The 23,653-nt window shown below is 41.7% G+C and overlaps 5 protein-coding genes and 2 long non-coding RNA genes across 8 annotated transcripts; 2 read left to right on the plus strand and 5 right to left on the minus strand.

Moving 5' to 3' along the window:
* Positions 1 to 56: 56 nt before the first annotated feature.
* tbrg1 (transforming growth factor beta regulator 1) lies at positions 57 to 4,740 on the minus strand. 2 transcript variants are annotated; one of them, XM_008308553.3, is made up of 15 exons: positions 4,599 to 4,740; positions 4,233 to 4,370; positions 3,678 to 3,735; positions 3,514 to 3,596; positions 3,360 to 3,396; positions 2,949 to 3,011; positions 2,386 to 2,619; positions 2,226 to 2,296; positions 1,748 to 1,989; positions 1,514 to 1,650; positions 1,289 to 1,435; positions 960 to 1,057; positions 748 to 858; positions 503 to 648; positions 57 to 278 (listed from the first exon to the last, which is right to left on the minus strand). In XM_008308553.3, exons 2-15 carry the CDS (start codon positions 4,349 to 4,351, stop codon positions 193 to 195), a joined length of 1,632 nt encoding a protein of 543 aa, XP_008306775.1. In that variant the 5' UTR covers positions 4,352 to 4,370; positions 4,599 to 4,740; the 3' UTR covers positions 57 to 192. The 2 variants fall into 2 exon arrangements, with proteins under 2 accessions (XP_008306775.1, XP_008306776.1); XM_008308554.3 differs by lacking the exon at positions 2,949 to 3,011.
* LOC112486938 (uncharacterized) lies at positions 4,233 to 5,441 on the plus strand. The gene is made up of 2 exons (XR_003049544.1): positions 4,233 to 4,372; positions 4,602 to 5,441. It is a non-coding gene; the product is annotated as an uncharacterized LOC112486938 (long non-coding RNA).
* LOC103377668 (collagenase 3-like) lies at positions 5,293 to 10,065 on the minus strand. Its single transcript, XM_008308551.2, has 11 exons — positions 9,872 to 10,065; positions 9,643 to 9,777; positions 8,748 to 8,875; positions 8,519 to 8,667; positions 8,291 to 8,416; positions 8,047 to 8,208; positions 7,766 to 7,946; positions 7,184 to 7,308; positions 6,918 to 7,083; positions 6,267 to 6,370; positions 5,293 to 5,813 (listed from the first exon to the last, which is right to left on the minus strand). The coding sequence occupies exons 1-11, from the start codon at positions 9,992 to 9,994 to the stop codon at positions 5,710 to 5,712; spliced, it is 1,503 nt and encodes a 500-aa protein (XP_008306773.1). The 5' UTR covers positions 9,995 to 10,065; the 3' UTR covers positions 5,293 to 5,709.
* LOC112486939 (uncharacterized) lies at positions 9,989 to 11,742 on the plus strand. Its single transcript, XR_003049545.1, has 5 exons — positions 9,989 to 10,104; positions 10,258 to 10,386; positions 11,004 to 11,119; positions 11,263 to 11,326; positions 11,443 to 11,742. It is a non-coding gene; the product is annotated as an uncharacterized LOC112486939 (long non-coding RNA).
* Positions 10,280 to 12,606, minus strand: LOC103377667 (matrix metalloproteinase-20-like). The gene is made up of 3 exons (XM_025055053.1): positions 11,923 to 12,606; positions 11,429 to 11,532; positions 10,280 to 11,154 (listed from the first exon to the last, which is right to left on the minus strand). Exons 1-3 carry the CDS (start codon positions 11,949 to 11,951, stop codon positions 11,054 to 11,056), a joined length of 234 nt encoding a protein of 77 aa, XP_024910821.1. The 5' UTR covers positions 11,952 to 12,606; the 3' UTR covers positions 10,280 to 11,053.
* Positions 12,245 to 14,813, minus strand: LOC112486252 (matrilysin-like). Its single transcript, XM_025055210.1, has 8 exons — positions 14,661 to 14,813; positions 13,967 to 14,208; positions 13,835 to 13,861; positions 13,665 to 13,789; positions 13,386 to 13,511; positions 12,720 to 12,887; positions 12,511 to 12,622; positions 12,245 to 12,434 (listed from the first exon to the last, which is right to left on the minus strand). The coding sequence occupies exons 1-8, from the start codon at positions 14,811 to 14,813 to the stop codon at positions 12,245 to 12,247; spliced, it is 1,143 nt and encodes a 380-aa protein (XP_024910978.1).
* Positions 14,814 to 15,114: 301 nt separating this feature from the next.
* On the minus strand, positions 15,115 to 21,154 carry mmp20b (matrix metallopeptidase 20b (enamelysin)). Its single transcript, XM_017031854.2, has 10 exons — positions 19,651 to 21,154; positions 19,036 to 19,274; positions 18,646 to 18,794; positions 17,886 to 18,011; positions 17,651 to 17,809; positions 17,374 to 17,545; positions 16,812 to 16,945; positions 16,566 to 16,722; positions 15,892 to 15,995; positions 15,115 to 15,356 (listed from the first exon to the last, which is right to left on the minus strand). The coding sequence occupies exons 1-10, from the start codon at positions 19,807 to 19,809 to the stop codon at positions 15,256 to 15,258; spliced, it is 1,500 nt and encodes a 499-aa protein (XP_016887343.2). The 5' UTR covers positions 19,810 to 21,154; the 3' UTR covers positions 15,115 to 15,255.
* Positions 21,155 to 23,653: the final 2,499 nt, after the last annotated feature.

A 23,653-nucleotide genomic window follows, 5' to 3' on the forward strand; every position in this document is an offset into this window, starting at 1 on the left:
ATAAAATGTGAGTTTATTTGCAGAACCATGTTATGTACAGAATTATTACAATATTATTATTTTGAGATGTATTTTATGTATTTCTTTTATGTTCAACAATGACAGACAGATGTACTGGGAAATCACAGAAAATACAAAACAATAATTTAACCAGAGGACAAAACGTAACTGAAATCCAAAAGTGACCAAAAATCAGGAGCTGTAATATGAGGTGGAGGGCTTCACTGAGGGGGAGGTCATGTGCTGGTGCTGAAGAGACGAGCTCGGAGACTGTGGTCCTGGAGAAAAGACACAAAGAGGTGCAAGCACGACCATTAAAACCCAGCACTCTTCTGGAAATGTTCACTTCCATCATTTTAGCAAAGGTATTTGATGGCGGAAGTTTGACTCAGACTGAGCAGCTCTTCAGGTGTCGTTATAAATGTCATTCAGACGTAGCAACAACAGAAAACTAAAAGAAAAATCGTCCAATCTTCACAAAAACAGTTCTAAACCCTGTAACCTGTGCCGTGCTCCGTCTTGACGTTCTTATCGAAGCACTGGTGCCTTTGGTAGGCTTCAAAGTTGACCGAGGCGTCGTCCTCCGATAGGCTGTGTGGGATTTGGCCGTCGCCTGGACGACACACCTCAAAACGAATCCATCTGTAGCTATTAAAAAATTAAAAAATGAACATTCGAAAGCAGAGGTAGTTTCTAAATCTTCAAATGTTAAAGGCATCAGCGTTTTCTCTGTTCTGTTTCACGTACTTGGTACATTTGCGTGCTCCTGGACAACTCTGGATTAGATTCTGGATGGTTGGGTGAGAAAAGCCAAAGAAGTCTGCCCCCGATGGCACGATGGGTGTAACGCATTTGGAACTAAGAGGAGGACACGATAAACAAAAGGTTGACTTTATCAACAAAACTCTGGACACAGTCTTTCATCCACAGTAACTTGTTGGTGTTGTTGGCGTCTGTACCTGACGGATGCGACGGCTTTCAGAAGGTTGGAGTGACACGTCAGTGCGGACGAGGCCACGATGGCGTTCTGAGGATCATCTTCAGGAACAATCTCAAACTGACGGGAGAGTATGGAAGAGAAGAAAAACAAAGACATTAATCTCAAACTGACGGGAGAGTATGGAAAAAAAAGACATTACAAGGACTCCCTGTTATGTCCCTTAAGTTACCTATTAATGTTGCATTACACTTGCTGTGATTTTTTGAGCATGTTTAGACAAATTTTGAATTTCCAAAAGTATTATGTTTTACCATCCACACTCTAATATTGAATTAAAAGTATCGCTACCTTTGGACCGTTTCCTCCGTCTTTGATTTGACAGGTGTAGAGACACTGCTGGTCAGGATTCTTCATACTCGCAAAGACTCGGGTGCTGCAGAAACCCACTGGATAGATGGCGCACTCATCGTGGAACGACATTCTGTCTGTGATGATCTAATGTACGGACAGGAAGTCAGTTCAAGTCAAGGGAGAAAGCTTTCCTTTTAAAGGTGTACACTCCTGCACACTGACCTCCCCCAGGCTGTACACGGTCAAACCTCCCAGCACAATGGGAAAGACGGGGCGACCAGATGAGTCCAGAGGGATGGGCTGCACCAGTTTCCTTGAACCATCGACTAGCTTTCTTTTCTTTGACATCTTTTTGGGCACTGAACAAACATGAGGGAGAAAGAAAAAAAAATGACATCATGAAAACATTTCAAATCCATCATCTGCAGTGGAAGACACAGAAACCACAGCACTCACGCTCTTCTTTGCCATTCTCCCTCCCTCGCTCCTTCCTCTCCTTCTTGGGTTTCCTCAGATTTCCCTCCTCGGCCGTTGACACCACTGACGTCATGCTCAGTGCAGCCGAAAGACCAGAAACACCTGCGGGCGCTGAGGTCAGCGCCACAGGCTGCACAGGTGGATGTGAACCTGAGCTTGGTGTGGGAATGATCTCCCCCTCTGTCAAAGACTGGTACTGCAGCAATGATTTCAGTAAGAACCTAGAGATAAAAAAAATGTAGAAACTGTTTGATACTGTGAGCTGAGATTATGAGAAAATCAGGACAAAGGACACAAGAGAAAAAACAAATCAAAACATAAATGGTAGTACATAGCACCGAGTCGTCTTAGGCTGTACACCTCTTCACTCTCTGCAGATTTTAATGTTAATTGGGGGGTAGGGAGCTACAATTCATAGTACTTGATGAGGATTTTTGTTTGACACACATCCACTCACCTCCGCTCCTCTTTTGCCCTCACAAACTTCTCCTCTAAATGTGCAACCTCATCACACAGAGCTGCATTCTCCTGTAAGTAATACAGCAGTACATGCAATTAAGGACTTCAAGTCATCATACTGTACTCTGACTCATAAATACTGTAGATCAGTCACTCACAAATATCATGGTGCGAGCCGCTTTCCGCAGCCTGAGGTACTTGAGTCGGTACTTTTCGTTCTGATTTTTTCGTGATCCTCTCTTCACCTTGGCTCTGGGCTCGGAGGAGGAGGTCGAGGATGGAAAGACAGTTGCTGATGAGCCGGAGCCAGAACCTCCTGTATTTTGCTGTGGTGAGCTGAGAAAAGACTGGGCAGTAAAGGCCTGCAGTGCTTGTTGTCGCTCCTCATCAGTCTACCGGGAGACGAAAACAGAGGAGGAAAAGAAGATCTATTTATAGGAGGTGCCAGGAACAGTGGTGTTTGAACTTTGTTGTAGCGATATATAATCAGATGAACAGGAAAAAAAAAACACATTAAAATGAAAAATGAAGAAAACTGTGTTTGTTATAAATAAATTAAAATTAAATTAAACATACAGAGCAAATAATTCACATTTAATCTCCCCCTTTTGTGCTAAAGTGATGTGTATTTTTTTTTTTCCAAAGTAAAAAAAAGTCGAGTTCCGTTTCAGGAATTACTGTCATTTATTATTCAGAAAATTTGTTTTTCTAAATAACTCACCAGCAGTGCAAAGACTCCGTTTCTGTTTTCAATCCTCTTGAACCTCCTGCTGCCCTTTTGGGTCTGAAACATATGTGAGACTAAGGCCAACGGCACAGAGCTACAGAAGCCAAATGTGTTTAGTTTTTTGTGTGTGTTTGCTCGTGTCACTGTGTCAGAAACAGATGTTTTGTTTTTTTTCCTGTAAGTCTACGTTCAAGGTTCATGTCCTGATTTGTTAATGCTCTGCTCTGAAAGAACTATGGAGTCAATGAGGCAGGATGGGAAAAAAACATGAACAAAAAAAAGACAGCGACACAAGTTTGAAAGAAAAATGCACTGCGTTAACTGAATTAACACGTGTAAAATGGAGGTTGAAGTTATGTGGTTCAACAGCAGGGGTTGCTGTCGGACTGGGTCCTAAACTCTCACCTCTCGGTACATGACTGCCTCCAGACTTGATTTTGCACTAGACAGAGAAAAACAAGTTACAGAAATTTGTCTTTTTTTTAAACAGTTTTATGGTGAATGTGTCACTTTTATTTTTATATTTTCTTTTATCTTGAACTGAGGACAACTGTCATACTTGGACTGAACGAGGCCCCTGTCAATGATTCTCTGCTTGATCTCTTTTATATGCATCGGACGCCCAGCTTCCTCCAAGACAATCTGCACAAGGAACAAAGTGTGTTCAGAAAAAAAATGACAGTCTGTTGTAAAGTCACTTAATAGTCAATAATTAATAGACACCTGTGCAGCATCCAGCCATGTGAGGTTTGGCTTCTCCATTATTTCACTTGGTGGATCACTGGAAAGTGAAAAGTATTCAACATCATCCATGGTGAAAAATCACTTTCACATTGTTACTGTTTTTAATTTAATAGTCTGTTCTTGTAGTATATCTTATTTAAATTACACAGCTCTCTACTAATGATTATAAAACAATGACAATGAATAATCAGTGCAAAGGAAACATCAGCCAAACATTAGTATTGGACAATATTTCAGTCGATAATTCAACGGAGCTTTCAGTAAACAGCGCAGAACTATCGATAAATGCATAGTCATTTGCCATAATACGTTGTCGTAGATGTAATCACGCAGATTGTTACATTATATGTACTCACAACATTATTTGTGTGGTTTGTTGTTGTTGTTTTGCATAGTCATTTGCCATAATACGTTGTTGTAGCTGTAATCACGCAGATTGTTACATTATCTGTATTCACTACATTATTTGTGTTGGGTTTTTGTGTGTGAAGAATTGCAGAATTATATGCTTAGAAATATGACTTTTGCCCAAACCTGTCCAGAGTTTCTGTGGTCCCCGACAGACTTGCAATGCTGTCCAGAGCTGGGAACAAGGAGTAGTTTCCCTGACCATCAGCCTCCATCTCAGACTCAAATGTGTTTAAGGACTCCATGGAGGACAGGGAAGAAACTCTGTCCAGTGACAAGAAGACACACGAACACTCATTATTACGTTTAAGTATGAGTTCAGGGAGATAAAAACACCGATACACTGGGCGTTTTAATTGTCATCAAACAGCAAAATATCTGTGGTATAAAAAACAGCTACATCAAATGTATTATTTTATAAGTACATGTATTGTTAAATATGTAATACGAATATTTAAAAAAGCAAACAAAATAGGGGGAAAAAATACTCACCAGACAGATATAGCTCCAAACAAATCAAGTATTTTCAGTTATTGCTCCGTTTTTGGTTGTTCCCGAGTCGAAACCTCAGGGTTCTTCCGTCTTTTCATCAATGTTTACAAACAGTTCCCCAAAGAGAACCACGCAAAAATAAAACTCTTAACTGTATGAACAGCTGAACCATAAATACATCACTCGGAAATATCAGGCAGCTAGCTCCTTAGCATGGCTAACTATTCTCGAGCTTCTTCTTCCTCTATCAGGCTTATTTGCGCATTACCGCCGCCTTGCGATCGGAGGTTGAACTGGAGTTCATAGAAAACTTCAAAACTAATGAAAATCTGTGACATATTTATCACAAAATCATGTGCTTTTTACAGTCAAACTAAGGTTATTTAATTGTTCACATCGCTGTGTTTAATATCTTGAAGCAAAAAGACAGAAGTATTCTTATTATCTTAAACCTCTACCTGTGTCCTGACATTGGATTGGTAACGTGCCCCACCTGTAAACTGTTGCATGTGAATGTGCAACAGTAAAGTAATAAATCCATCCTATATCAATGACACAGTAGAGACTCATCTGTTTCTTTCCAGTGTTGAATCAACTGTGTTTCCCAATTCTTAAATTGCTCCATGAAGGAAAAAAAACAATGTCATTTCACAACAAAGTAGCTCAGACATGAATGAGAAACAGAGATTGCTCACACTGTTTGCATCCATTTACTGCGCAAGTATATCCAGCAATCCAACAGAGCGCTTACATTACCTTAATTCATCACATTTAGTTTATTTAACAACCAATACATTTTGTGATTTTTTTGCACGGCTTTCTTAGGAAAACATACTTCTGTGAGAACATTTCACCATATGTTTGTACCACATGTTTACCAGTGAGTAGAAAATAGAGAAGAACAAGATCAAAACAGGTCAGGGATTATTTACAGAAAGCCATCCGAAGCAACCACTGACCTTTGACCCAACCTTTGTTTTGTTTGTATTTCACTCTATAGTCAAGCAGCCATATGGCAAACATACCCTGTGTCTGTGGAAACACTTTTTTCAGACATGAGAATATTGTATTAAGTTCAGTTATTTTCCAGTTACACAGAGGGACATGAGAGTTAGTAACAGTTGAGCCAGCCATAGTTGAGCAGAACACGATTCACCCTCTTCCACGGCGGGTAGTACTCGGTCTGTTTGGCTCCATTGGAGAAATAGAGATAACCTGTGGAAAGATACGTTTATTCTGTGTTTAGAATGAATTATACCCACAAATACCACAAGGAGGGGTTTTGTTTTTGTGATCAAGATTCCTCCTAACCACATTTTCAGGCTATGACAACAGAATGAACGACAGTGGTCCCTCGTCTATCGCAGGGGAGTTACGTTCCCGAAGCCGCCCACGATAGGTATAAAAACGCAAAGTAGAGACGCGATAGTTATTTTATTATTTACGTATATATTAACCCTTTACGAACCCTTTAGGGGGCATCGTAGGACACGAAATATGGCAAAAAACTTAACTAAACTTTTCCAAATCTTTTCAATATTTTTTTCTTTTTTTCTTGTTATGTTAAAAATTGTTTATTTATCATGAAAATAGTGGAAATACAAAAAAATGATACTGCAAAAACACGCGATACATCGAGGGACGACTGTGTAACTAAATGTTTCTCACCATAGTTTTCAAATACTGCATCTACTTTGGAGCCAATTCCAGGGAAATCCCAAGTGATGTATCTTGGGTATCCGGCGTCCATTTGACTTCTAAGGGGATCATAACTGTGGAGAAACATAAGAAATACAACATTTAATCCTACGGTTTTATATATTTACTAGAACGTAGTCGTTGTCACGACACAATAACAAACAACACTTTAAAAGTAAGATCTCACAGAAGTCTACAGCAGTGATTCTGGTGTGTCGTGGAACATTATCCAATTTCACATAATTGGGCTGAAAACCATTATTTATTTATTGCAAATAATTTTTCTTTGCTCATCAAAGCATGAAGGGTAGAACAATTAAATCTTCTTCTGCTAGGTGGCAGCAGATGGCTATAACTAAAAAAAAAAGATAATCAGAGCTGTTGAAGAAGATCTTTGTGAGTGTCTTTCTGTCTTTCTTCAATTCCTGCCAGTATATCAGCGTTGTCTTCAACTAAACAGGCCAAGATTTTAGTCAATTATGAGGCCATTTAAACTAGAAGATTATTATATTTATTACTTAGACTTTTTGTGAGATTTTTGTTGGTGGTGTGGCTCAAAAAAGGTTGGGAAACACTGGTCTAAAGTATAAAGTTAATTAAAACAATTTATCCACGACTCACCTCCAATACTGATTTTTGACAAATATGAAAGTTTTCCCAGTTGACGGCAGATAAACGGCTGCGTCGACTTTACTGATGGATGAGGGGAGGCCCAGGTTGGTGATGGACTTCGGATAACCAGGTATGATAGTCTTTGCCTGAGCCCGAATACCCCAGTACTGACGACCTGAACAGGAACAGATGCTGTTTATAGCTACGTCACGTTGTTGTGCAGTTTGACAGAATCATGTGATACAACAAATTATAATAAAGACTGAAGAGATGACCTTGGAACAGATACGCTGCATCACTGTTAGGGACCTCAAACGCAGCATCCACAGAGTTGATGCCGGACCATTTTGATGAAACTTTGACAAAACGGATCCCGTATTGATTCTTCTTCCAGTAGTAGCTGAAAAAGAGTAAAACAGTGGAGAATAAACAGAGGCAGAAATCCTAGAAAACAATGGCCCGTGGCCCAGATACGGCCCACCAAACCCTGGTACAAAGTATGGTGAAGACTGATGTCAATTCTTCCATAGCATGAATTACAAATCAACTGTAATTCCTGTTGATGCCACTAAATGGCAGCAGACATTAAATGTGTCAAATTATCTTAGAAAGTTTTTGGTTTATTTTGCTATATTTTATTTAAATTATTTCACCCAGAATTTTACATCCAACCAGTACTGAACCGCCGTCTTGTGGCAGGACTTCATCAAATTGGTAAAAATACAATCCCGTTTAGAGGAAAATCACCATAAAACCAGGGTTCTCATGGACACCGTGTGTGTTTCAACACCTAAATTAATGATGTTAATTTTGACCACACAGTGTTTGGTAACTCACGAGTCGTGAATCAAACCTACCCATTCTTAAAGAAGAACAGTTCTCCTCTAATGGAGGTAGCAGCATCGAACACCAGCCTCCTGTCACACTGCTCATCTCGAGGGTTGGGCAGAGGGTCTGGTTCTTCTGTTGGCTCTTCTGGCTCTGGTTCTGGTTCAGGGCGGGGAGGTGGTTTAGTCGTGGGAACTGCTGTACGGCTTCCTGTTGAGAAGGAGATGGAAAATCAAGGAATTGATTCCCAGAAATAAAGAAATCATGAAGGGGTCTGCGGTGGAGCGCTGTTGAAACTGTGTTTACTCGCCATAGAGCGCTTGAACTCCACGCCTGTCGTCATCTGGCAGCCTGTAACCATTAGTGTTGACATACTGATATGTGGGGAACATCAGAGCACGCCTGTCCTTGGAGTGATCCAGGCCCAGAGCGTGGCCGAACTCGTGGGCCGCCACCAACAGCAGATTCACTCCTGAACACGGTAACGGCAACAGTTGACTGATTTTTTTTAAATCAGGGTTTATCTGGTCTCAAATTGGAGTTTTTTTTTTTACCTCTGGCGCTAAGAGTCCAGGTTTCATCGTCATCAAAGTGTGTGTCTCCACCCTGACCTTGTCCAGGAGAGTTGGCGTGAGCCAAGACTCCACCAGATCCATCGAAGGGGTAAAAGTCCCCGTGATCTACAACGACATACAGCAAAAAAAAAGTCAACTCCAAACTTTCTGTAGATTATTTCAAACATTTTCAGAAATCCAGCAGAAACCTAATGGCCGTCGACCCACATCCGCCCTTGAAGAGGATCATGATGTCAGCAGTCCCGCTGTAGATCTGTTTGAAGTCCAGAGGGATGACGTCACTGTAGAGCTGAAAGGCCTTGGCGATGGTTGCGTCCACCTCACCCCGGCCCAGATCTGGGGTGTACTGCGTGATTCTGGTGCAGACAGACACGACTCACATCATCATCTGTTTTCATTGGTCCGTTCAGAAGCAGTAGGCGATCTCATGACGTACCTGTACGTGACCCGCCTCTTCTGCCACCTGGGTTTACCGTGGAAATGTCCGTATCGGCTGATGTCTGACACGCCGCACCTCGGCGCTTTCATCACCTCCAGAGTTTCTTTGTTTAAGACGCCAGTCACCTGGAGGTCAGGCAGTGGCATTACAACTCAACAACAAACCTGATGTTTTACAGATTGGTCAGGCAGTGGCATTACAACTCAACACAAACCTGATGTTTTACAGATTATTTAGCGATTCAAAGAATATATTATTAAACACAGGGGGATGTCCGATATTACATTTTTTGACAATATCCGATATGTTGATATTGTCCAAACACTTCATTTACAATTCCAATATCAACCGATACCAATATATGCAGCCGTTTGCCCCCAAAACTGGGGCAAACGTTCCTGCAAATGTGTGCACAAAGAAACGAGAATTTAGACACGAAATAAGCCACGCATTTTTTCTGCGAAAGCTCTAGTCTAGAGATCACTCATTATCACAGCATCAGGGGAAGTTTAAACCTATTTTTATAAAGAGTGAAATACTTAAAACAACTAGGTTATTATTTTTTGCCAAACACAGACTTACTAAAACACAGTAAGGTCTAGTAATTTAAAATGTCATTTTATAGTTGCGCTGTAACAGATCGAGAACGCCCCAGAAAATATATAATTCACAGGAACGACGAGGCCTGGGGGCAGCCGAGTCGTGGGTCATAAAAATCTAATTATTTGAAAGAAACCGTGGGCCACATAAAGTCTGTCCAAATGGTACACTGGCTCCTGGGGGCGCTCTTTAGTTCTATTTTCTACTAAACTCAATTTCCGAGTCTTCACACAGGTGATCGAAGTTCTGTTAAGAAAAAATAAATAATTGTTTTTTCAGTTTCAGTCATCACCTCCAGGCCAAAGAACGCCTGCATTGTTTCCAGGTCGTCTCTGAACGTGTTGTTGACGAGGCTTCGCAGTGTGACGTTGCTTCGCAGTGTGACGTTGCTGGTCCCCACGTCGTCGTAGAACATGGAAATATATTGCTGACATGCACAGAGAGACAAACATGTGACTGTAATATATTTTATTTCCGTTCATTTGTCATGTTTTTTTTTAAGTATTTTACAGGTGCATTACCTGAGCCAGATCATCCTCCTGTGGCGACATGGTCGGAGCGACGGTGGGGGCCGCGCCACAGAGCGCCGAACAAAGCAGCAGCACCGTCCAGAACTCTGAGCCCAACATTTTCCCTAAATTCATGCTTTACCTCCGTCCACGTCAGCTTCTGCTCCACACTCTCCTCACAGGATCTGTGTGGCTGTGATTAAAGCTGAGTGGGATCAATATAGGATGAGCCCCGGGGGTCAGGGGTAAAGAGTGATAAGTGGGGGGGGGGGGGTGATGATGTAATGAGTTATACCTTTCTAACCAAATACTTGTTTATTTCATGAGAAATATTTTATCTTTTTTTTTTCTGGAGTTCCCGATTCACCAAATGTCTTTGTCTAAATGTTTGTTTTCAGAAATATTCCAGTTTTTTTTTTCGGCTCTCCTCGTGAACCTTTCTGTCAAAGCCTCCACTGAACACCGGCCACAGTTCAGTCTGAAGTGTAAACACGAACACAGAGTTACTCACAGAAGGAATGTCAGAGGTGAGGAGTGATGTGAACTAATGTGACAACGAAGACGGTTGAATTCTAGTCTGTTTCTGTTTTAAAGTATAAAATGATTTTGTTTTAAAAACCTGTGTCACTTTAACACTGGTTGATATTGATATGATAAGAGTCTGGAAAGAGAATCTGAAGAAAATGTTTAGACAAAGCAGAGCAGATCAATCATTTTAACAAAGTCTTCGTTTGTTTTCAACTAAATATATAGAGTTCACTTAGCAGTAAAAAAAAAATACTGATTGAACCATTGACCCATTTGTGCTGTAAGGCAAGGGTGACAACCATTTTCCACTGTGTGACCATTATTAATATTATTATCGGTATTATACTGTATATATATATATATATAAATAATACTAAAAATGTGTCTGAGGAGATTAGCATTATTATTCACGTGTTTAATAATAACATTATTATTACATGGTTCTCAGATCCTTTCACAAATATTGGACAGATATTGAAGCATCATCAAACTCAAACATTGCTCTGTGGTATATTATTACACTACATGCTCACATTACATGCTCCAAATGTTAACCGTAAAAAAACCCAGTCGAATAAACAAGTTTCCAAAATGACAATATTTCTCTTCTATAAAGGTTATTCATCCTTCAGTTGAGGATAAATGACCAGGAGCGTATGAACAGTGTCAACATCCCAACCAGGAATTCGCTGGGATGACCTTCACCACCTGGTTCTTCCTCAGGTCAAACTGGTACGACTTCATCCCAGAGAGGAAGAAGACGCTGCCTGTCGGCACAGAAACATAACGGGACATTTTTTCACCTTCATGTATGAAGACGTCGTGTTTTCCTCCTCTGATAAAAAACAGCTGTAAACAGAGCGTTTCTATTTCAGGAAAACTGAAAAAAAAAAGTGCTGTTTTGGAAACGACGGCACGTTCAGTGTGGTGAGGACGGAGGTACGGAGGCAAAAACAAGAAAGTACTGCTTCTATTTTTACTGTTTCTGACTCCGAGGCCAACACTTTACAGATTTCATGGTTGGTTTGTTTGTGTTTTTACCATGGAACCTGAAGGCGGCGTTGACTCTCGTCGGAACTCCAGGCCAGTCGGTGTGGATGGGTCTGGGGTAGCCGGGGTCCATTCGTCTCCTCTTTTCATCGTACCTGAAAAAAAATCAACAACTTCACAAGAAATATGTACACAATCCCCTGATTATTAAAAAAGATTAATAAAATGAGCTGCAATGCTGCCATCTAGTGACTTTCACTTTCATGTACAGCAGTTTATCCCCCAAAACTAATATTTAGGAACACGTCCTTTGACGAAAAACAGGCGTTGTGTTATCAGGTTTTCATTATCGGAGGGAAAACCGATAACGATTCATACAGGTATTACATAATTATGCTAATATCGCTCGATATCGACACAGACTTTTTTCATGTTTTTTTCATGTTTTTTCCATCCTTTGGCTGGGTTCGCGACTCAGTGTCAACTTAATTAAAATATATACGTATGTAATTTGTTTTCATTTTGATTATTATAACTGACTATACCTGTAATAAACCTCTCCCGTGAAGAACATGGTTTTTCCACGTTCACCGATGTGCACGGCAGCATCGATCTGCCCGACTCTGGGGGAGAAGCCGTACTCGTAGATGGAGCCGGGGCGACCGTTCTCCTTCTTAGGCTGTTCAACCACCCAGTACTTATGACCTGGAGAAAACACAACCCTGTCACTGCATCATTTTGGGACGCGGTGAAAAACAGCAACACACCACAAAGCACGGCCAGAGTCCACGCAGGAAGTGCAACACTCAGGTTGCACAAGGCTGTAATTTGTGTGCAGCTCTGCGTTCTCCTCTTAATCCAGCTGTGTCATGCTGACGAGGCTTTTACTGAGCTAGATTTCCCGCTGCCCGTACCGGTGAATATGTAGACCGCGCCTTTGGCCGGGATGTCAAACACTGCGTCCACTGGAGAACTGATGCCGGGGAAGTATTCACCGCCGCGGGCCTCTGTCAGCTGGTTCCAGTAGGTCGACCGGGTCGTTCTCACCCACACAGACCTAAGGTGAAATAACAGAATATTAGCGACCATGTGTGGTCATCAGTGTAAGGCAGAAAACATGATAAAAATCCTACTTGTTTTTAAAGAAAATGATGTTGTTCCCCATCATCGTGGCAGCATCAAAAGAAACGTTTGGGTCACATTTACTGGGAATATTTTGGGTATTTCCATTTTTGGATGGTTTGCCTAAAAATAAAAAAAACAGATGATGTTTCATAAGCATTTTTGTAAGTTTCATTAGAGCAGCACAAACTGTAACGTCCCGTTGAGGTGTGACTCTCACCGTACAGTGTTTGGATCGCGTGGACGTCATCGTCGCTCATGGTCAGCGAGCGCTGCGTGCTGCTGTCATACCTGTAGCTGGGAAACATGACGGCAGAGGGATCTCTGGAGTGAGTCAGACCCAGTGAGTGGCCCAGTTCATGGGCTGCCACAGCAGACAGGCTGTAACCTGGACCACATCAACAAACATGCAGTTACTGCCACTAAATCAATTATGGGTCAAAATGGAAAAGGCAAAATCATGTCCTGGAAAAGGACATTTAAGCTGTGGTTATAGCACCTCCTGCAGGGGAGGAATAGCCCTCTGTTGGGTTTAAACATGTTCTGCTCAATATGCATTTTTAGAAAAATGCACATAAACACGGTTTAACTATGCAATTTCTCAACAACTCACATCACTAATCCATTCCACTAGGTGGCAGCAGAAATATAATATCAAAATATTTTTTAAAAAACAGTGAGAATCCACACTGTTGAAGAAGATCTTTATTTGTGTCTTTCTTCAATTCCTGCCAGTTTACAGTATCAACACGGTTCAACTAAACAGACCCAGGTTTAAAAGTATGGAAGTAAAAAAAAATCATTATTTGTCATTTCACTTATTTTTTGTGACATTTGTACACAAGTGGTGGGAAAGATTTGATCAACTCTGGTTTGACAGACGAACCTTGGCTCCCCGTTGTCCAGGTTTCATCTTCATCAAAGTGCACGTCTCCTCCCATCCCTTCTCCAGGCTGAAAAGCATGAGCCAGAACTCCACCAGGTCCATCAAAGGGGGAGAAGTCACCATGCACTAGGACAGACGGAATGGTTGGGTAAGAGTTAGCAGGGAAAACCTGGGTATTTTTATTTTATTTTATTTTATTTTATTTTATTTTATTTTATTTTATTTTATTTTATTTTATTTTATTTTATTTTATTTTATTTTATTTTATTTTATACTTACTTCTGCTGGTGAAGGACAGGACAACATCAGCTCTGCTCTGGTCTCTGACTCTGAGGAACTTGAGTGGCGCTGCGTCGCTCCACAACTTCAGAGCTGCACGGAATGAAGTTTCCACGTCCTCTCTCCTCATGTAGGTGTGTATTTGGCAACTCTTAGGATAATTGAAAAACATAATCTCAGGTGTGTATTTGGCAATTCTAGGATCATTGAAAAACATAAACTGTTAGAGAGTGTCAACACCACATACCCTCTGATGTCAAAATCCGTCTGGAATGAAAACAAACAAACAAACAAAAACTCACGTGAATGTGATGGTGCTGTTGCTCCATTTAGGTTTTCCTGGGTAAAAGCTGAAGTTCTCCACATCTGGAACGCCACACCTGGACGTCCTCATCACTTCCAGGGTCTCGGGGTTCAAACGTCCCGTCTCTCTGAGTCCAAAGAAATTTTGCATTTCTCTCATTTTTTCCTCCAGTTGTGACGCAGATCGGACTCGTCGTCGTCCGCCTCCAGGATTGAAGTGATAAAACTTCCTGAGGTAGTTCTGTCAGAGAGGAACAGAGAAAGTTTAGATTTTATTTATCCTGATGTGTCAAACTCAAGGCCTGGGGGCCCAATGTGGCCCGCCTGGTCACTTTGTATGGCCCGCGGGAACTTAAAAAGATCTTTGTATGGCCCGTGGGAGCTTAAAAAAAACCATGCAGCTGAGTTTCTTAACTTGATAAAGTAAAAGTTTTTTTATTATTACACAGAGTAATTAACTATAACTTAATTTAAATAATAATCAATTATTAATACGTTATGGAGTCGTTACACCTTTACGGTCTAACATTTTCAACCGGCCTCCAGGGGGAACTGTATTGCTGTGTTTTACCTAAAAAAAAAAAAAAAAAAACTTTTAAGTACACACTTTAAATAAAGAAATTCCTCATAGAACATAGTAATAAATCTATTGTCTATTGTTAATGGATGTCTGACATCCATCTTCCCACAAACCTCAGCTAGCTCCACATCCTCAGGTCCTGGCTGCGGTTCTCGATCCACGGCTCGAGTCCACGCCACCTCCACCAACACGACCCAGACCAACGCAGGAACCCACAACCAGAGCAACTCCATGATTAAATGAACGTTTTCCCGCAGGTCTCCCATATTTATATGTGTGAGTTTTCAGAGGGAAGTTGATTTAAACGCTGCCAACCAGAACAGACCTGGTGTTTACAGCTGGCTCTACCTGACGCAGTCTTCTGGAGGTTTTGTGGTGAACCGTCTACGGAGTATGTCTGGGCTCAGTGTGAGTGTGTACATGTACTGATGTAAACTGTGTACCCGGAGTTTCGTACTAGAGTAGAAACCACATTTACTCTCTGTAATCGAGTGTCAAACTTGGTGATGAGCAGCTCTGATAAAAAATAACAAAATAAAACATTCTAATTCTATTAAAAAATGCATTAAAGTGAGTGAACAGACAACGTAAATTAACATTATCGTTCTTTTTATTGTAGCAATTTATCACATGTGCAACATCGCAAAAAAGGGATTTTTCTATTTTTTTTTTATTTTATGTTTTCAATCGTATCATTTCGTTGATGCTTCAACATCCGAGCCAGGAGTTTGTTTTCTCGACCCCGACAACACGTTTCTGGGTGTTGTCGTATTTGTAGACTTGCGGGCCCACGAAGAAGTAAAGAAAACCTGCGGAGAACAGACGGCAGACGTTTAAAGGAACGTGATTTACGTTCAATATTTCACTCGTGTTTTATCGTCTGTCTAGAATGTTATTGCTGTTTAACGATGATGAGTGGAATCAAGGTGCGGAGCTGCTCTCTGAAGTACTCACCGCGGCCTACTGCAGTAATTGCAGTATTTCATGTGAAGGACTTCATTTGGTAAATTATACAGTTTAGATGATGGGGGAGCAGCAGCGCCACACTGTGTGTAAATTAACATTCCTGTGCAATTTGCAAAAGCCCCAAAGACACAATATACGATCTTCTTTCTAACATGTGAGTTGGTTTTTTTGCTTCATCTTTTATCAAATGAAACGTGAATTTATTCTCTTCAGAAATGCAGAACAACGACGCCTTTTTACCGTCTTTATGAACAGCTTTTCTAACATGTGAGTTCCTGGGTTGTTATTTTATTTTTTTTTTGCTTCATCTTTTATCAAATGAAATGTGAATTTATTCGTCTTCCTCTTCAGAAATGCAGAACAACAAAGACTTTTTACCGTCTTTATGAACAGCCGCGTTTATGGTCGCATTGACTCCTGGGAAACCTTCGCTGATGTACTTGGGGTAACCAAAATCCATAATCCTCCGATTTTCGTTGTAACTGAAAACAAACCAAACAGTTTGTTTTTTACGTGAAGGACCAAACATTTGTTTCCGTGAAAATAAACTAGAACTTTCTGTGTGGGAACAGATGTTGATTGACTGGAAGTCAGTGTTTACTGAGACCAAGTTAATTAAAGGTTGTATTAAATTAACCTTCGCCTTCGTTCATTCACTACCAGTGCAACATCAAAACAGGTTTCTGCCATGTTTGATTTACTTGAAGTAAAAAAAAGTCTTCATCGAAATCGACTGCATCCACATATTTGTGGTTCATAATTAAACACAACCCTGATTTTTAGAAAGTCAGTCAAAATACATAGAGTTAATTTGTAGTTCAATTTCCATCCCTGCAGATGGTACTAGAAGCACAATGTGGTCCAGACCTTGAGCGTTAAACAAAATTACTATCCATAAATTCCAGACATTAAAAATTGTATTTTTGTTTGTTTGTTTTTTTCTTTAGAAACCGTTTGCAACATGTTCAAAAACCCTTTTAGAGTCCAGGGTTCATGTGGAGTAAAGACAAATTTGGTTTTTTTTTTTCATAATCGTTTGTCATCCTAATTACCTCCAGTAGATGTCATGCATGAAGAAAAGTGTGCGTCCTGTTTTCACCAGATGCACGGCTGCGTCCACGTCCTGCACCCAGGCCGGGAACCCAAAGTGGCTGAGTGACCTGGGCTTCCCCTTCATCCGTGACCCTTTCACCGTCCAGAACATGGACTCTGTCAAAACAGTGGAAGAGATTCATTTTATATTCTTGTGTTATATTCTATTAGCAAATAAATATTTTGCATAGTAGCAAAATTGGTACCGTGAATGAGGTAAGCAGTCGATCTGCGTGGGACCCAAAACGCTGCATCGATGTTTGTTTCAATCCTGGGCATAAAGTTGGAGATCGGCCCCTCCTTTATGTCCAACTGTTCATTATGTTTTATCCACAGATACCTCGTTTGAAAATAAAAATCATTTTTGGGTAATTATTACAATATATTTCAGTCATTTTAGGTCACATTGTTTTGCCGATATTGTCCAAACATTTAATTTCCGATTCTGATTTCAACAGATACTGATATAGGTCTGGTAATATCTATTATTTTATCTGTTGCTGGTACTAGCAATCTGCGTACAATCCCCTGATTATTAAAAAGATTATTAAAATGTGCTGAAATGCTGCCATCTAGTGACTTTAATTTTCACATATAGCCTTTAAATCCCGCAAAACTATTCGTAGGGCACACATCATTCGTTGAAACCAAGCCATCGTGCTATCGGGTTATCATTATCGGAGAAAAAAACGATACGGGTCCTTACAGATATCAGCCGATATTATCGGACATCCCTACATTGATTCAAAGCAAAGGTATAGTCGCTACCTTCCTCTGAAAAAAAACGTTGCGTCTCCAAGAGTGGACACTGCATCAAAGGTCAGGTCTGGAGAACATCTGTTCTGCAGGAGTCGAGGGAACAGAGACCCAGATGTCCACGGGTTGTAGTGAGACGTCCAGCCAAACCTTGGAAAAAGGATTGGACGTCCTCCGGCTCGATCTGGAACACAGCACGTCAACAACAGACGCCAGTTCACTGAGAATGTGCAGGGATTTTAATGTGTTTCAAACTGATGATTATATTTATAAAAATCCATGATTTTACTGTAAAGTGCCTTGATATTTGTCTCATCTTCTCTCGATAACAGGTGGGCGGGACGGGAGGCTCTGTAGCTGGGGTACATCAGAGACTCCGGGTTCCTGGAGTGCTTTAATCCCAGGGCATGACCAAACTCATGAGCAGCTACGACCAACAGATTGAATCCTGAAATCCATCAACAAAAACAGTCACATGACACTTTAACGGTGATCGCCAGACTCTCTGTGTGTGTGTCGGACACCTCTGTTTCCAGTCGTCCAGAGTTCATCGTCATCGAAGTGCGTGTCACCACCGAAACCCAACCCCGGACCAAAGGCATGAGCCAGCGTTCCTCTGGGGCCGTCGAACGGGAACAGGTCGCCGTGTTCTGCTCCGGGACAAACATGGAAACGAGACAACAGTGAAAACCATTTTCTGGAAAATTACAGTCCTCTCTTCACCTCAGCAGCCGCCGCCGCATCGTGACGTTAGCTCGGTAGGCAGCTAAATGCTATCGAAGTTCAACATTAGCGTAAATGCTAACTGGCCAATACATAAGGGACACTCATCAACCTGATCCTCCCAGCCAATCACTATGCAGTCTTGTTGTCTATGACTTTGTCTATCACAATGTATCGCGGTTTTCGGTTGCCAATCACTAACATCTTCAATAATTACAAAGAACGTTAATAACAGTTAACAAAAAATATCGTTAATAACAGTTAACATTGTAGCAAATGTAGTTATTTACATAAAAATAGAAAAACTTTTTTTATGAGAAAACCAAAGCTACGATTCTTCAAAAGGTGTCATGCTCTCCATAGGGGGCGCCAAAGCACGAAGCGAGAAGGAACGCAATTATTTGTTCAACGTGTAGAGAAAAATAAAAGTAAAAAAAAATGATTTAATTAAATTATGGCATTAAGAACAAAGTCATAACTAATTTGTGATAAACACAGTGACATTTGACATCTGTAAAATCCTTCCTCCAGCGTTAGCTGTCAAATGAAGACAAACCTCACCGCGGGTCACAAACTCCACCATGATGTCAGCGTGGGAGGTTTGGCTCTTGACGAAGCTGAGGCCACCAGCTCTGGCCCAAACGCTGAACGCTGACTCAACCAGTGAGTCCACGGTGCTGCGGGGCAAATCCCTGGTGTACCTGCCGATCCTGCAGGGCGTTTTTGATCGAGTTAGGCTCAGAGGACAAAATGTTCTTTACTGATACTGTCAAAGCTGAACAAGGTGGATTCATAGACGTTTTTAAAAAATGATTAGGAGTCTGGTGCTTCTAATGATTAAAATGACAAAGATTTATTTTCCTGACCCTAAAAATTCTATTCCCACCATTTCACGACTGCGTCAATCCTAAAACACCTTTTCTATATCGTGACGTCAGTAACATCTCAGACCTGTAGCTGATGACGTTCTTGTTCCACCTTGACCCCTGGAGGGTGCTGTACTCCTCTACGTCTGGAACGCCACACCTGGGGCTCCGCATCACGTCCAGTGTGTCGGAGTCCAGCTCGCCGGTTACATTCAGCCCGAAGAAGATCTGCATGTCTTTCACTTTGGAGGTGAAGGTCGGACCACTCCTCTTCATGCGGCCCGCGGGCTCTTTCTGCAGGTGGTAATACTGCTGCAGGTAATCCTGTCAAAACGTTCAAAAAAGGAAACGGGAAAATTAGCTGGCAATGTTTGTTTTTTTCCCCAGAAATCCTCTTAACAAATATGAAGTTTTAGGAGTTATGGAAGGTGTTTTAGAAAGAGTCATGCAGTACGTCAATATCGTCTGCCTCAGGGCCTGCACCTCCCATCCCCCCCACACCCCACACAAAAACCCAAATAAATAAAATCTTTGCATCCTTCGGCGTAGGAGAACATGGATCCTGGCCGCGCGCTGAGTTGTTACGATTACTTGGATCGTAATGAGAACGAAACTACAAAACTACAGAGCTGAACAGGAGACGGAATCGCAGCGTCACGCTGGAACATTTGTCATGCAGCTGGGGCAATCAAGCACTTACTGTGGCCAGCTCCAAGTCAACCTGTGGTTCTGCAGAGGGCGAGCTCGCTGCCTCCGGAATAAATATGGACGCCGTGGAACATGGACGAGGCAGCAGGACAAGGAAGGAGAAGAGGAAAACGACGACGACGACACGGCAGGGCAGCACCATGACCTTCATCTCACACAGACGGACGGACGGACGGGCCACATGAGCTCCAGTGACCTGGCTCAAACCTCGGGTCAACGGGAAAGCCTTTTTAAATGGCTATTGTGACTCATGCCACTTGCAAATCCAAGGAAAGCCTCAGACACTGCTGTGGAATTAGGGAGGGGTTTACAGACGGCCAGGGCGAGGAGGGAAAAAAAAAAGTTTCAGGATCTTCTCTCTGGACCGTGGTTCAGACGTGATGTTGAAAATTATGTTGATTTTGATGAAGAGCACGGCGTTTTAGTAAAGATGAGCAGGGCATCGCTTTTTTATTATTATTATTATTATTTGAACCTGAGATTAAACATCACAAGTGCCGAGATAATCCCGCACCTGCTGATAAAAACAAGCAGCTTTAATATTGAGTAACTCATGTTGCCGTTCTCTGCAGAAACGTTGTCTCTGTTGCCTCCAGACTTGAGCAACACAGTAAGAAGTAAGGCTGGTATTTCTCAGTCCCACGCATTCGACAGGCTCTCCTGAAATAACACCATTTAAACTGGTCTCGTCCCATTTTAGAAAACACACACACACGCAGGACCGTCCAATGACAGAGTTCAGGCAACAGGAGCTGAAATTGCAGGGGTGGATTTGGGGCCTTTGAAATAGAAAAAATGACCAGAATGTCATGACTTGGTAAGGGTGGCGCTGTGGTGAGGTGGGGCTGCGTGAGGTGGCGCTGTGGTCAGGTGGCTAATTAGCTATTGTGGCACTTTACAGGCGAAAAGCTGCATTCCTCCGCAGCATAACGTGAGGCGAGTTCTCCAGAGAGTGTCCATGTTTGAGGAGTTTGTGTCATTTCTGGATTCACAGGTCGACATCAGACCTGGTAATGAAGTCATTCCATTACGATGCAGTTTAAAAGGCCTGTAATGTCGGGTCATTAGCTCAGGCGTGGCGGTTCTTGAGCACGAAGCTAAGATGATCGATATGCCTGACGGGCCACGTATAATCGTCCGATGTAATCGACGTCTATTATTTTTAAATGATGCTCTGAGATTTAGTGAAGGCCTAAATACTGTAATCTTCTTGATTCCAAAGTTAGAGACACACAAAGGGTCACGACAAGGACAAACAGGACGGAGGATAAAAAAATAACAAATTAGCAACAGAGGAAACAAACACAGTCTTTAACAGGAAACATACGAGGAGAGAGCTGGAAATTTAATAGACATGAAAGACTGAAGCAACTTAAATATTTGACCTCCAGTCACACAGAAAAAAAAAACTCCTCTCACAAATCCAACAAACTATCGGTACATTTATTGCCATGAAAAACAGAAACCAAAAGCTGTGAAACAGACTGAACAAGGCTGGTGAAACAGGTGGTAAGAAACACAGAACTCTATTGCCATGAAAAACAGAAACCAAAAGTTGTGAAACAGACTGAACAAGGCTGATACTAGAAAACAGGACCAACCACCTGTGAGGGTTTGGAGGTGAAATCCCGTCTTAACTGCAGTCGTGTATCTGGTACTGGTGCCAATCAACGAGATGAGCTTCAGGTGTTCGTTGGTGGAGAGCGGGAAATCAGACAAAGGGAGTAAAACCTTGATTGACAACGCCAGGTTTTTGAACCACATTTGAGCCGCAGCTCCAAACATTTCCCTTTTGAAAACTGCTGACCTCCTGCGGCCAAAATTGATACTGTATTTAAATACTGATTTTTAAAAAAAAAATTTTAATGACTGAATTTGAACAGTTGTTTCAGTGAATTAACTTTAGCATAAAAACAACAATGAATTTATTTCAAAAACGACTGCTATGGTTTTTTTCTTTAACAAAAGAATTCCAGAAACTCAACTGTTCCTGAGGAGCGGTGTTTTAGTGCCCTCTAGTGGGCAGCTTGTAACAGCGGCCTGAGGAGACGGGAAACAGTATTTATGTGTGTGTGTGTGTGTGTGTGTCACGCTGAGATCATACCAAGCGCAACTGACGAAAATGAAGGAAAAGGGACTTTTTCCACTCGTGCATCATCAAACTCTGAGACCTCAGTTTGATCTGTGGATTCAAAGGTTTACAGATGCTTCACTTTGAGGTTTACCATCAGAACCCGAAGGTGATTTGAGGAGACGGCCCAGACTCCGAGGTCTGGCTTTTGTCGAACATCAATCAAATTAGTGCTGGTTTCTGTCTCTGGGACAAGGAGAACCTCTGACTCATGAAGAGGGAATCGACCCAGGCTTTATTCTCTAGGCCGAGTCTTTGAGTTGATAAACATTTGTTCCAAATTAGAAGGTCCAGGATCAAAGCTTTTGAAGCTGATGGAGATCAACGAAGGCTTTTGAGGAACATTTCCGCTGAGACGTGAGAACAAACTAAACAAACTAAAAGAGGCAAAAAAAACAAAACACATGCAGCAAACCAACACAACCATCTCATAGAAGAATCTTATTACCACTGAACCCTTCAAGGATCTAAAGGGGAGCTGGAGCCACAGTCATGACCATCATATTGACCAACCTGTGGACTTTGTGAGGAAGCCAAATCCAAAATGCAATCTCCATACAGACACACCAGTTACCACCGGACTCAAACCTGTGACCTTCTTGCTGTAAGGCAAGAGCACGAACCGCTCCTCCACCGTGGGGCCCCATGTTTATTTGTTGTTATGAGATTTCACAGTAAATTATACTGTTTTGATTTGACTTTTTTTTAAATATTTATGACAGATCTGTGAACCCGGCGGCTGTTTGACCTGCTGTACAAAAGGTCATGAAGGTCACAGGGTTAGTTTTATTTGACTTTTTGTCAGTAACTTTTACTGTTGTTCTACAGACATCACAGTTACAGGAAACACAGTGAAACAGTTTGGGCTCAGAATGACGACGTACAGTATTTGTGTTTCTCAGCAGGTTTGTTGATGGGAATCAGTCCCACATAATGGTTTCCATTCCCGAGGCCGATGATGAAGCACAACTACAGAGAGTGACAGAGAACCGATCGTCTGCACAACGACACTCATAAAATCAGAACCCGAAGTCAAACTCTTTGGTTTAGACGTCACCACAGAGTCGACCTGTGGAACCAGGTCAACAAACCACCAGGGGGACTAAAATATATACGGTGTATGTCGAAATATTTATATCGCAATGTTGTTTGTTAAATGATCTTAAGTGGACGTGACCTCACACGACCCCTGGCGTTCCCTGTTTGTGTCAAACACGCCGTCAAACACAGTTGCGATGTCTGTGTTTAAGGAGTGTAACTCACCTCGCTCACCTCACACCTCAACATCTGTGCCTTCATGTGTTTTGTGGCCGCGTGTGTGACTGTGTGTGTGTGTTAGTCAGTGACCATTTTAAAATAAACACAAAAAATTCCCTCTAACTGCCAACTTCCCCGTGGCGTGAGTCAGGAGCAGCCGGTTCACCTCCGTCCAAAGTCAGTGATGTTTCACCAAAAATATTTGTATTCCTAGGAAACTCAAATGTTCGGAAAGAAAAAAAACAACAATACTGCAATGATGATAATAATAATAATAATAATAATAAATGGAAGTTTAATATTATTGTTGTTGTTGTTTTTTATGTGATATATTTGATTTAACTCACCCTCTCAGTCAGCGCCCACTGCTGGTGACGGAGACTGCGTTAGATTATTCTGTCACGTATTTCACCTCTGATTATTGCTATTGAAGGATTCAGAAATCTGAAAACGTCTTTGTCCACGTCTGTAAACAACGCCAGACGCCAGGTTGTTTGTCTTTGTGGACGTGAAGGAATTTTCAGCGATGTGGTGGCGGCTAATAATTACACAGCAGCAGCAGCAGCGGCGGCCGCGGGGGCGGCGGCGGCGTTAGCCGACATGTCTC

The sequence above is a fragment of the Cynoglossus semilaevis genome, chromosome 4, assembly GCF_000523025.1.
Source record: "Cynoglossus semilaevis isolate Cse_v1.0 chromosome 4, Cse_v1.0, whole genome shotgun sequence".
In the NCBI taxonomy this organism is placed as follows: Eukaryota; Metazoa; Chordata; class Actinopteri; order Pleuronectiformes; family Cynoglossidae; genus Cynoglossus; species Cynoglossus semilaevis.

Coding starts and splice junctions, on each gene's coding strand:
- tbrg1 (XM_008308553.3), bottom strand. CDS start 4,351: ATGGAGTCCTTAAACACATTTGAGTCTGAGATGGAGGCTGATGGTCAG. Junction 3,736..4,232: donor ACCACAGAAACTCTGGACAG/GTTTGGGCAAAA, acceptor TTCACTTTCCAG/TGATCCACCAAGTGAAATAA. Junction 1,651..1,747: donor GGAGAATGGCAAAGAAGAGC/GTGAGTGCTGTG, acceptor ATGTTTGTTCAG/TGCCCAAAAAGATGTCAAAG.
- LOC103377668 (XM_008308551.2), bottom strand. CDS start 9,994: ATGAATTTAGGGAAAATGTTGGGCTCAGAGTTCTGGACGGTGCTGCTG. Junction 7,947..8,046: donor TGGAGTTCAAGCGCTCTATG/GCGAGTAAACAC, acceptor CCTTCTCAACAG/GAAGCCGTACAGCAGTTCCC. Junction 7,309..7,765: donor CTGTTCTTCTTTAAGAATGG/GTAGGTTTGATT, acceptor ACTCTTTTTCAG/CTACTACTGGAAGAAGAATC.
- LOC103377667 (XM_025055053.1), bottom strand. CDS start 11,951: ATGTTCTTCACGGGAGAGGTTTATTACAG. Junction 11,533..11,922: donor ACGGGAGAGGTTTATTACAG/GTATAGTCAGTT, acceptor ATTTTTTTTCAG/GTACGATGAAAAGAGGAGAC. Junction 11,155..11,428: donor CGCCGCCTTCAGGTTCCATG/GTAAAAACACAA, acceptor CTGTGCCGACAG/GCAGCGTCTTCTTCCTCTCT.
- LOC112486252 (XM_025055210.1), bottom strand. CDS start 14,813: ATGGGAGACCTGCGGGAAAACGTTCATTTAATCATGGAGTTGCTCTGG. Junction 13,862..13,966: donor AACAGCACCATCACATTCAC/GTGAGTTTTTGT, acceptor CAATGATCCTAG/AATTGCCAAATACACACCTG. Junction 12,888..13,385: donor CTGGACAACGGGGAGCCAAG/GTTCGTCTGTCA, acceptor GATGTGGTCCAG/GTTACAGCCTGTCTGCTGTG.
- mmp20b (XM_017031854.2), bottom strand. CDS start 19,809: ATGAAGGTCATGGTGCTGCCCTGCCGTGTCGTCGTCGTCGTTTTCCTC. Junction 18,795..19,035: donor AAGAACGTCATCAGCTACAG/GTCTGAGATGTT, acceptor AACGCCCTGCAG/GATCGGCAGGTACACCAGGG. Junction 17,810..17,885: donor CTGGACGACTGGAAACAGAG/GTGTCCGACACA, acceptor GATGGATTTCAG/GATTCAATCTGTTGGTCGTA.